The sequence below is a fragment of the Chiloscyllium punctatum genome, chromosome 6 (assembly GCF_047496795.1).
Source record: "Chiloscyllium punctatum isolate Juve2018m chromosome 6, sChiPun1.3, whole genome shotgun sequence".
Classification (NCBI taxonomy): Eukaryota; Metazoa; Chordata; class Chondrichthyes; order Orectolobiformes; family Hemiscylliidae; genus Chiloscyllium; species Chiloscyllium punctatum.
Window position 1 is genome coordinate 39,862,677 of NC_092744.1, and position 12,940 is coordinate 39,875,616.

The 12,940-nt window shown below is 40.0% G+C and overlaps 1 protein-coding gene across 3 annotated transcripts in view; it reads left to right on the forward strand.

Moving 5' to 3' along the window:
* LOC140478898 (erythropoietin-like) overlaps positions 1-12,038 on the forward strand; it is a 30,497-nt gene extending 18,459 nt beyond the window's left edge. For 2 of the 3 annotated variants that reach the window (XM_072572510.1, XM_072572512.1), the window contains exon 5: positions 2,620-3,835. In XM_072572510.1, coding sequence (XP_072428611.1) covers positions 2,620-2,928 — 309 coding nt within the window. In that variant the 3' untranslated portion in view covers positions 2,929-3,835. Of the gene's footprint in view, positions 1-2,619; positions 3,836-7,722 lie in introns of those variants that run through there. The other variant, XM_072572513.1, reaches the window with a different exon arrangement.
* Positions 12,039-12,940: the final 902 nt, after the last annotated feature.

Genomic DNA, 12,940 nt, shown 5'->3' on the forward strand with positions numbered 1-12,940 from the left:
ACCACCACCTTCTGAAGTTCCCATTTTTATGATACTAGATTTTTTTTTTGTCCTATTAAACTAATGCTCTGAAATTGTGTTTCAGGATACCAAAGAGCAAACACACAGTAGAAGTAGATAATTCAGATGCACATTCACCAATCTTTGAAATGGGTTAAGATATCAGCTATTATAGCAACAGAGAATTTCAGACAAATACCTTCAACATTCAAATCCTGATATTCCACAGAGTAATTTCAGAGCCAAGGTATTTCACAGTCATTTTGAAGTTTTCTGGAGGGAACAGTAATGTATGTGGAAGTCAAAGCATTCACTACTTGCTGAGCCATTAAATAGAAAATAACTTGCTTCTTTTAAAGTTGCAACTCTCATGATGAGCAGTGTTATCTATTGCAGAATCAAAAAATAGATTGTACAGTTTAATGTTGTTGATATTTTTAAAGCTACATTTATTGTTGCCACATATTGTAATTCAGAGGATTTATAGTTCTACACGCCAGTAAGTAGGAGGATAATAATCACTCAACATTTGGCTGGAATGTGTAATTTGATTACCAAGTGGGACTTTTCAAGGGGCCCAGCTGTGAGGCTCTGCTATTTCAGTTCTGTGCGATATTAAGCATAACCCAGACATCAGGAGAGGTGGTGAGAAGGTTTTGGGTTTGGATGGATTTTCATTACACTTTGTACATTTAATGTATAAGCGTGATATGTAATTTGAAGCTATCTTGCTGTAGAATGAAAACATTACATTGAAGTCCTCGAGTGCAGGTTAATTGCAGGACTCAGGAAGGTATAGCTCCAGAGTTTCCAACATATGGCCCACAGGCTACAGCTTGGTCCACCAAAGATTTTTATTCAGATTGCAGACTGGCTCGCAGCAACTGTGCGTTCCTATTGGTTAATACAGCTGGCATTCATCAGTAGGGATTGGCTGCATCTCAGCGCTTTCCAAGGACCTTCAATTGTTTCTGGAAACCTTGGTGTGAACCGTGCAGAGTCTCACAGCAATTCTACAGTCACCTTTGCAGCCTTGTTGAATCTCGCTTGGGATTTCATGGTCAGCAAGTAGGCATTGATCAAATAAATTGCTGTATTAAACGCATTCATTTATCTAGTATCATAAATGCAATCATCTTGAATGCATGCACTTTGAACAGGAAATATATGAAAAGTCACAAAAGCAAAATGCAAAATATTGCAAAAACTAAGCAAGTCACTTTAATGTTTTAAACAGAAACCCACCTTCATCAGAACTGGTTTAGAATCGGAGTGTCAAACCGGTCAGAGCCAATGAATTCTTAATGCCTTATCTTTCTGAAATTTGCTCATCATCCCCAGAAGTAAGAGAAGAAAATGCAATGTGGCTGCTCATGTGAAATGCTTGTACATTCTTGGTGTAGCACTTCAGTACAGTACAACAATAATTCTAAGGCCAGTTTTGAGCAAGTCATCTGTGTCATTGGCCAGACAGCAGAGTCAATTTTCACTCTGTGCTTTAATTATACTTTGAATTAAACGCTATTATTTCTAGATTCTCAGTGATTAGATAAAAAAGATGAATTGTTGGAAATACTCAGCAAGTCATGCAGCATTGATGTAGAGAGAAATATTAGCCTGCCTATTATACCATCTGTTGGTGTAAAAGTCAGGCCGGCCCACTCCTAGTTCAGCAGGCTTGCCATGTAGTCATTTAATGGTCTTTAGGGAGGAGGTTCCACCTCTGAGAGCAGCTGGGCTTTCTGGTCCCAGCAATACCACCCAAACTAGTGACCACTGCTGGGACTGTTGTGCATCCCGGAGGGAAATGACTGGAGCTGAACTTCAGGGTAAGTCTGGGTCTTGCTGAGGTCAGGATTGACACGTCAAGGGGTAAGTGGAATCAAAGATGGATAGGGAGTGTCTTGTGTATCGTGCCTTCAATTGGCAGGCAGAGTCAAAAGAAATGTAAATCTCAGGATGCAGAGAGAACAGCAGCCTGAGAAGTTCTGAGTGTCTGAATTGGTAGCCATGTGATCAAGCAAGAGAAGGGAAACAGAATACAGTGAGGGTGAACAAGGTAGAACTGACATTGACGTTTCGGGCAAAAGCCCTCTTTTGCCCGAAATGTCATTTTACTGCTCCTTGGATGCTGTCAGAACTGCTGTGCTTTTCCAGCATCACTAATCCAGAATCTGGTTTCCAGCATCTGCAGTCATTGTTTTTACAAGGTAGAAGTGACAAGCAAAAAGCCTGGAGGAAACAGGAGTGCTTTTTCAAACTGGGCCTTCCTGGAAAAGAACATGGCAGTGAATTAAATACTAATAAATAAAATAAGCCCATGATCACTGACTTTGGATTATCAGGATGGAAACTTCTGTAATTCTGAGCTGAATTTTCTGATGATTACGTATCAACTTAGATGTGTTTCATAGAGAGTTTCTCTCCATGAGACCTGGTGATGTTTCTCTCTACATCATCGCAATTACGTATCTATCAAGTCCCTATGGTGCCCATCTTGTCCAATGTTTGCCCAATTCTACCACTCACAGTAGCTGGAAGAACATGTCGCTCACCAGATTTTCTGGAATAAACTGGCATCTCTGGTTCCATCTTTAAAGTGTCGTCACACACTGACAGGGCACTGGTCCGGGCAGACAAGGGAAGATTGGCTTTCACTTTGTGGACAAAGAATTGGATGTTTTCGTTGTCAGAACACTGCATAGGAAGGACTTCCTCTTCTTCAGGACTGGCAGAGAGGCCATGCCATCGGACCCTGCAGGTTGGTCTGAGATCGCCACAAGCATCAGTATGAATTCCACAGTCCAGCTAAATGTAAAACAATGTTGGCAGAAGGTTAATGACCATCCTTCCATGAGGGTCAGTGCCACTATCATCTCCCTGCTACTTAACTCTAACTCTACCTCTGCTACTGTACCCACCTCCTAAAAAGGCTAATGCTCTACCCCTCTCACTGTTACATGCAACATCTTCCCTCACTCACTCTTTCCAAACACTACCTCACACAATTAACCCTGCATGTCCCCAGTATTGCCAACTCAGTCAATTGGGTGCTGTCATTACCTTGCCCCCACTCTGCACCAGTACTAACAGGTGAGCTATCCATTTTCATCACACTTTGTAGGATATTGTCTCTCGTTCCAGAATAAAGCATCGCCAATAGGGCAGGGAGGTCCTGGACATGGATGCCCGACATTAGGATTCTCAGCCCTTGGCCCCCAAGAGGAAAGGATCTGGCCCCTCACAGGTGAAGGCATTCAGTGGGAATGCTGAAACAAACATATCCCATCAAACCACTAAGTATCAGTCTTCATTGCAGTACAACTCTTACATTAACCCCACTGTCGGTGTCATTCATTACACATGACGTATAATTCTTGCTGCATCTCTTTTGTGTCTTGCAGGTATAAATGGTATGTTCACTGTTCCGGGGTCAAACATGTCACCCTATAAGAAAGGGCCACTAACATCTCTGAGGAGAAGAGGCCGCCTCCTGCACCCCTCAGATACTGATACATTCATGGGATGTGTAACTAGATTAGATTTGGGAGCACCACCTGGTGGGTACATAACTGCCACCTTTCTGTAGCTGGACGAGGAAGAAATACCCCAGGTTGCGGGCAACTGAAGGACTACTAGAGACCAGACATCTGCTCAGCTCCAGGCAGGAGAGAGCCCTGTACTGCTGGAATTAGGGACTTTGTGAATATGCACAGGGTCATAGGAGAATCATTCCTCTATTCCTGATGAAGGGCTTTTGCCCGAACGTCGATTTTCCTGCTACTCGGATGCTGCCTGAACTGCAGTGCTTTTCCAGCACCACTCTAATCTAGAATCACAGGAAAGTCAGGCAGCCACATTCTGGGGAGCTGACTGCCTCAAGCTTATGATTGTCCAGCTGCCTCCATTGACAGGTTTGCAGATGACATGGACAGTCAGGTTCAGCATTGTCTGGGTCTGCTTGATATGTGCACAGATCTGCACTGCATCCATTGAGAGTCAGCAGCAGTGGCAAGTCAACAGAGAGACAGGCCATCTTTATCTCACACTAAGTGCCCCTTCCTCCCAAAGTGATAGTGCAGTGCCCAGTAGGCACCCAATCAGAAAAGGAACCATACAGGCCTCTATGATGTCTCCTCTTGGGACACTCCAGAGGTAGCAGGGTCTACCCTCTGTCTGCGAATGCACATGTGTGAGAGTTCAAGCTGAGGAGGGTACACTTGCCTCTGGGAAGAATACTAGAGGCAACACCACTTGCTGGGCCCTCTAAGCACAAGTGCCTCTAAGGTTACCCAAACAAACCTCCAAGGCCAATGTCCTCCAGTGAAGGGCAGGTTTCCTCTATGCCAGATGTGGAATATGGAATTGCACTAAGGCATAGTGGGAGGAAAATAAAATAGTAAAACTTCTTGAGGGTGCACTGAAGGTGACATGCCACTGCAAATAAAGTCTGGCATTTCTAAAACATCTCAAAATATCTGTTTGCTTGGTTCTCTGTGTAACCGGTGGTGTAACTGTCACACTGTCAGGTCAGATATTAGTTTGCATGCATGATGCTCTATGAAGAAATGTCTGACCTGAGAAGTAGCTGAACAAATGTGTGCATCACATATCGAAGACTATCCAAATATTAGGCACCATTTGTTCAGGTGCACAGCCGTTGGTATGGCATTGCTGGCTTCAATGGCCAAAGATGCTAGTCTTTCATAAAGCGGTCAATAGTGCTTGGGACGAGGGCATTTTTGTGTTGCCCATTAATGTGATCAGACATCATTTCTTTTAGATTGCTATTTTCCTTCACACCACAATTTTGCTGTTATTTCTAAGCCATTCTGGCTCCCACATAACAGATATTTTCTAGTAAACCATTGACACATCTTGGGCAAGTGGGACTTAAATCTGTTCTGCCCAGAGGTAGGGACACCACAGGATCTCCAAATCCTAACCAGGCCTGAGTCTGTTGCTTTGGCCTGTTCGGTTATAGTACTCACTGAGCCAAAGCATAAAGGTCTCCACTGATGTGTGTCCTTTGCAGTAAATGGATCAATGCGTAGTGTTGTTGGTCCTTGAAGAACCTGCATCACTGGATTTTATAGCTCCCTCCCTCACAGGTCAAGGCACTTATGTCCATCACTCCTGGTGTGGTTATGGCTATTTTCTTTGCCATTGTGCAGTTACAATTTCCAGAACGATGGAAGGTGATGGTGAGCGATCCTTGGACAATAATTTCCAGCCTCTGCTTTTATGCGTCGGTGAGGCCCTGAACATCCAAATCCCCTTCCTGATAGCCCTTCCCATGAATCACAGACTGACTACAGCCCACCCCCTAACTGGCCAGCCCCACACGAAAAGTGCCCAAAATCCTGACTGCTGCATTTATTTCTCCCCAACCATATTAGTGCCACTGTGGAGTGTCAGGGTTAATCATGATCCAATCCCCAGACTGCTGAGGCTCAACTCCTGGAAGGAGAGGACTAAGACTGGATGTATGAATGTGGACAAGCCCCTGGACCGATCTTGGCAACTGCCCTAGACTTACTGTACCAGGGCATTTTCATGGCTGGTGCCTCCATGGACCTCAGTGAGTCCCACTGCCACTTTGAGACATAACTGTTTGCTTACAGCACATGCAGTGTGTTTACAGTGTTAGTTGCTGCCATATGATGCAGTTGTGAGATTGACATGGCAATGCGCTGAACGGCAAGATATCTACTCCAGCAAACTAAGCAGCCTTTCTCTATGACTGTGCTCAGAGGCAAGGCAAGGATGCTGTCAGCATACAACTAGGTGCTAATGGTGTAGCCTTCAAATGCAATTTGGTCTGAAGCATGTCTTTGGAACATATTAGTTGCCGCTGCCCCAGAAGTGCAGCTTTAAAGTGCAGAAGCATTGTGCAAATAAATCAGAGAGGTGTAATGTGGGTTCTGAGAGGCTGGCAGTTGTCAGATGCCAATGTCCATGGACCTGAGGTGAGTACGGCCAGTGGTCTGGAGTGTATTCTGAGATATTGTTACTGGGTGGCTAAGATGGATCGCCAAAAATATTTTATTTTGTTATGCTAAGACTAGATAAATAGCTTACGGAATAAACATAAGCAAGCTGTATAGAATCAAAATTAAGTGTAAAGCAAGATATATCGAAAGCACAGTCAGTGAGCTGAGGTTGCCAGGTCCCCACTCTGACTTTCATGTCAGGAATTGTTAACTTCTAGTTTCCTTGTGGTGGCTGATAAAATAGGAAGCTACATATTAATGAGACAAGTTTCATTATTAATGAGACTTATTAATGAGAATATAATTAGCAAACAATAATCTCCTTGTTATTAGACATCACCAGCCCCTTGTGAAAATCTCATCTCAGCACTCAGAACTCTGTTTGAAAATGCAAGAGTTCCTCCCAATGTCAAGATCTCACCATCTTCTCATGTGACTCTCATACATGTTTCACCACATCCCACATCACACAAGCTCCTATAAGATTCTGCTCTTCCTCTTTCCTCATCTTCATCCTGTCACAGGGCTGTTCTTTTTGCAACCCTTCTCCCTTTTGCTTGTTCAAAATCTTATTACATTTCTAATATTTTCCAGTTTGATTGAGTTGTTGCAAATCAATGTTAACATTGCTTTTCTCTCCACAGAGACTGCCAGTCCTGCTGAGTATTCATGTCTACTGTATTTGCTGTTTTTATTATCAGATTTCCATAATATTTTTCACATTGATTGAATGTACTGCTAGTTGTGTATTGAATCAGACAGATCCCACATTTGATTTGAGTTAGCCAATCTCAGCTGGGGCTTTCATTGTGGATCCACATTCAGTGATGCCTCTGGCTTCTTATTTTGTGTGAACATTGAGTGAAGCTAGGATCGAACACTTGGCCAAACGTATTCCTGTCGAAGCTCACTGCAGAACATCTATTTGGTTGAGGAAAGACAATGATACTGGCATTCATACATTGTGTTTCTCTGTTAATCATTGCTTTCTGGAAAGGAAGAAGGGTAATAAAGGAAATGTACAAACATTTTAACAGATGTGATGTGAAAGAATAGATTTTGCTTATTCTTTAAAAAGCCAAATGATGTTCAGTGATCAAAGGTTTTTTTCTCTTGAGAAATATGTTATTGGTTTTAGCATGTGAATTTTGTACTAATGAGAAGGAAAAACAATCGTACTATTAACAGAAGTATTCTTAATTCAATTCAAAAGATATTGCTTTGCTATTATTTTTGATGCTACACAGCTTGCTTATGTTTATTTTGTATGTCATTTATCTAGTTTTAACATAACAAAATGTGAGTATTTTTGGCAATCCAGCATCAATTATGCATTATGAGGCTGCTTCATGAAATGAGGTCAAAATATTTCCTTATACATCTTGTTTTAGATATAGGGTGGAAATGGAGTAGAAACAGATGTTATATTTTAAAACCATGTTAAATTTTGAGTGGCCTTGTTCTGATTGACTATGTTTATTCTAGAAAAGTGGCTAAAATGTTGGTACTTTTGTTGTTTGAGTTGGAATTGTTCTCTTCTATTTTCAATGGAAACAATTCAATTTCAGTCGAGATTTAAGTCTGTAAAGGCAGAATGGTATTCAACACATTCCATGTGAACCATTGTCAGTTTTGTAGAATGTTGCTAAGTTCCAGAAGGCCTGATGGGGAATGCTGGTGAAATTTCATCAAATCTCTTACATGTCATAAACCTCTGTGGTACTTACAGGACACATCAAACCAGCTGTATGGACATACAAAGCCATTTATGGGAAGAACTCTCCAAAATGTATTATACACATACACTCGCTTGATGCATGGGAAAATCAATATCTTTTACCGAGAAATGGCGGAAGAATATTGTAAACAAAGAAAAAGGTGACAATGACCAGATTCCTGCATGTGGGTGCACTTTGTGGAGTTCAGCACTGAAATTTGGAACTATCATGTGCAATGCAAGAAAAGAAAAATGCAAGTTCACTATTTAGAAAACAGTTCCTGTTTGATACTGTGCCAAGAAATTCCAAGGTATCACTTCGATACAAGAGGATATGGCTTCAAGTAAAGGAGAATATACCAGCCATGACTGGCTACAAATCAACTTACCTTGGCAGCTTTCCATTCATTTTGATAGTTTTTAGCCCCAGTGATTTTGTTACAGTTTAATGCTTTGTATAACCTTAACAACAGAAGTGAACTTTAAGTATATAAGTATGTTGCAGAGTCAGCTGTATCAATACTATATATAGCATATTATTAATAGTCAGTAGGAAGAACTATTAATAATAATGAACATACAATTTATTAGCATTATGATGTTTGCCAAGTAATACAGAGGAATTATTTACAACCAGAATGAAAAATATATACTTACAAACTGACAGTCAATCAATGGGCATAATGTGGGCAGAACTGATTAAAAAATGGATGGAAATCCATAAGCTTTGATTTGTATATGTTCAGTCCGAATCCAAATTTTCAGATAGGTTTTGTACTGACTCCAAATGTGGCTGCCAGTTTCCAGTTTTCTTTCAAATTAAGGTCCAAAAATGTCATTTAAAGGTCTGCATAATTTTCAGTTAATACTGCTGAATCAATTACCACCTCATATAGAAGAGCTGAGCAGGAATTTTAAGGTGCAGTGTGAATAGAAATGCATTTCAATTGTTCCAGCATAAAACATCTGACAGTATTTTGAGGACTTTTGGGTTTTTTTTATATTGTCTATACTCTTTTTCAACCAAGATTGCTAAAGAGGCTTTGTGCCATGTGTTCTAGCATAGGCAATTCTCTGGTACATACATAATAGTGGGTTTGTTTTATACTTATGGAGAAAGAATAAGAAGGGGACCTGGGTACATCAGATACCTAAACAGATTGCACTCACCTGTTGGAAACTTCAAATGATCTTTATAGGCAGAGGCCCATTATTCAGGGAATCACCATTCACAACTAACTATATGCATTTCCGATCAGGAGATGCAGATGCAGAGGTGTGCCATCTACTACAGGAATATTTGTCATTTACATGCGCTATAAACTTGGCAATGCCAGCCATCTGCAAGACTTTCCTTCTGCACAGGCTGCAATGTCATACTATGGGGACAATTCCCAGAAGAGGCAAGTAAGAGACTTCTTCTTGCTTCAAACTCATCCTTTTTTTTCTAAAATACACTTTATTCACAAAAATAATTTTTTATGTACATACATAGTTGGTAAAACAGTTTGTCTCTGTACAGTCTTAGCATATGGAGAACAACCAAACAATGGAGTTTAACTTTCCCAGACATTCCAATTAACTCAAAGCATCTCTTATTTATACAAGATATTATTTATGGATATTAACACCTGGAGGGTCCAATACCTGAACAGAATTCCATTGTACTTTTGCAAAAAGACCTGATGGTCTTTCCCGACTGTGCCTTGGTGGCAGCTGCCCCAAGCTTTAGTGTGTCCCTCAGCATGTCGTCCTGGATCTTGGACTTTGCCAGTCTGCAAAACCCGGTTGGGGTCAACTCCTTGCTCTGGAAGACCAACACAACTTGGGCAGACCAAAGAGTATCTTTCACTAATTTCATGGTCCTCCAGGCACAGTTGAGGTTTGTCTTGGTGTGTGGCCCAGGGAACAGACTAAAACATAGAGTCCTACACCATGGAGCTGCTCAGGATGAACCTTGACAAAAACTACTGCATCACTCTCCAGACCTCCTTTGCAAAGACACACTCCAGCAGGAGATGTGTGCCAGTCTTTAACTCTCGCCGCAACTGCTTTGAGGACATTGTGCAATGGTGCAGAGCTTGCAGTTTACCTGAAGGGTCTCACAGGTAGTGCCCTTCTCACCATCAGCCAAGCAATGTCTTGCTGCATATTGGAAAGTTCTGGTGATAAGGCGTTCTACAAAATAAAATTGACAGTCTGTTCAGGGAACAACCCAACAAAGATCCACCTTCGTATTTTCCCATAGGATCTAGAGAATTCTACATGCTGACCACTTCTTGAGTGGTCAAAGGTGCTTTTCTTTTCAAATTTCTCCACAAAGGATAGGCATCCAAATCAGTTTTTTTTTTAAATCAAGGAGAGCACAAACATAGTCCTTCTACCACAAATTCTGCAAAGTATCCAGCATTTGGGGACATCACAGATGTCAGCACATCCAAACTGCAGTGGGATAGCTTTGTCCTGGGAAAACCTGTTATTATTTCAGAAATATACTTTATCCATAAAAATATCTTTATATTTTTACATAGTCCCTAACGCAGTTCTGTTCTGTACAGTAGCAAATATTGGAGTTTGACTCTATTCAACAAACAAACCAAAGGCATTTCTAAAACAAAAACAGAAGCTGCTGGAAAAGCTGAGCAGGTCTGAAAGCATCTGTAAAGAGAAATCAAAAGTAACATTTTGGGTCCGGTGACCCTTCCTCAGAAGGCATTTCTTATTTGTATACGACTATATTTGAGGCCCCAGGATGGTCCAATAACCGAACGATCTCCCATTTAATGTTGGCTGAAAGACCTTAGATTGTGATCTTTCACCATAACTTCCACTTAACCAGGCACCAAATAAGGGGTTGGAGAGCTGCACCATTCCACCACTTGTCAGATTTGATTTTCCATCTGTACATTTATTGTGTCTACTATTACACTAGTTTCCACATCTGTTTGTTACCTAAACAGACTGTACAAAGGTTCAAACTTTTATCAGAAATATTAGTGGTCTTTGTTAAAGACTACCATAAGATCAAGCACAACATGTGCATGACGCAGATGACAGAAAATTAGATGCACTACTGATTAATGGCAAATCAGAATTAAAACAAAAACAGGTTCGATGGAGAAGCTAAAATCATCCAGGGGACAGACCTGGAAAATTACGTTCCCTTCCTGCAATATTCTATTTTAATCTGTTCTTCTGAATAGGTAGAAAGACATGTACCGGAAGTCAGTTGACTCCTTCTTTAAATATGCAAATGGAGTTTTGCTTGTGGCTTTGGGCATGAACTGTTATTTTAATTCCAGGCATAAGCAAGAAGGCATTTGTGGATTTCCTGCCAGACAGTGGAATTGGGACCAGAAGAACCTTAACTAAGTCATTTTTATAAAACCTTTTCTTGTTTACTTTCCTTGAAAGCCCTGAAGGTACAGGAGTGTTCCTCCAGGCCCCACAAAGAAAGTTTAGTCATCTCCTCCCTCTGGCTTTTCCCAGACAATGATTTAGCAGAATGTCAGGAACTATTCCTAAAATTTCTGACCATAGTCTTCTGCCACTTGCTTCACAACCGAGCCCATTGGCCTATTTCTGCTTCCTGCCAGTTTTGGGCTGACAGCATGTAAATGAGTCTCAGAAGTTGAGGTTCATGTTGTTAAAGTCAGATTGGATTACAACTCCCCTTGGCTCCGGTCCCAATTTAAAATCAAGGCTATAGTGATTATCTCAGGCTCCTGGTGAGAAGACATAAGGGGACTCCCTGGCAGAAAGAAGAGTTTCTACAATCAAATATATTATTCTCTACTCTTTAATAAGTCTTTATTATAATTTTTGAAAGTTTCAATTTAAGGAATTAAACTGTAAGTTTTAAATATAGGACTCCAGTGTTTCTGAATAAACCAAATGTGTTATACAATATGCATCATTGCTTTGGAAGAACAGAAAACTGAATCCAAATTATTTAGCCAGTTATTAATAATATTAATTAAATGTTGTTACACCAGTCACATCCAAGTATTGTTATCCTTTAGGATCAATGTCCATGAGAGTTAGCATTCCCGTGAATTTACACTTCCTTGGCTAGGCTCTGATTGGAAATAGTCTTCCATTGAATTGACCAGCTTTCTGTAGATTTAAAATCTCCAAAGGAAAGAGAATTACTGTTGAAACTCAGTTCCTGCCTGTCCTTATGGAAAGTGCATTAAACTTACAGCAAAGTTACATTTCAGTTCATATATGTTCATATTAGTTTGTAAGGATTTTTTAAAAAATTTCATGCCTTTGTGGTACAAATATTCCTTTTGCACTATAAATACTTTAAGGGTAAAAACTGAGGACTGAACAATGAAAATACTTCAAGCTCACAGCAATGAAAAGTGAGCTCTTAATTAAATGAAAAGATTTTTTGTGGTATACAATCCATTGTTAAAAGTTGTTAAATAAAATTATTTTTAAAAAGATGCTTGCATTGATTTATGTTATTTGTGAGAACTATGGTAGAAGTATTCCCTGCTGCGTACTGTCAGAATTCTCTGTTTTTACTTGAAGGATTGCCCATTTGTTCCTCAGTAAAACACAAAGATACACTCCAGAAAGAGACCTGTCGGGTATGCATGAAATTCTGGTTATGCTATGCTTTCTAGTACAATAAATTTAAACTTCTTTCATCTTCCTGCTCTTCCATATCTTACCTGAACAACTTGGAAATTGAATGTGATCTACTGCTGTTGTGCTTGATGAGAATAGAATTGCTGCTGAAATTATTTTTCTGTTGCTTGAATAATGAATCAAAATATTGTTTAGCATAATTAATTTTATACCTAAGTTTCAACTCTGTCCTCCTCATCTGCTTCCTTATATAATGTTCCAATTAATTTTAAAATAATCTCAAACAATACATCAGGGTTGCCATAATATTTTCATTGTTATTTCCTGATTTATAGGTTTTGTTATTTCCTTAGAGCATTTTGACATATATTACACACCTAATATATACAGTATGTACAACATAGCAATATGCATACATTGCGGTTAATTATTCTAAATAATTAAAACCCTGGAAAAATTTGTCAATAATCATAGGTTGATACTTGTATAAAATCATCACAATATTCAGGATCATTATGTGTTATAAAAACAATTTGTCTAGCTTTTCATTGCTTATCCTCTGAACATCAACATGACTGCACAAGCATTAGCCTTAGTGGGCATTTTTTCTTTTCTTTTTCCTTCATGTGAG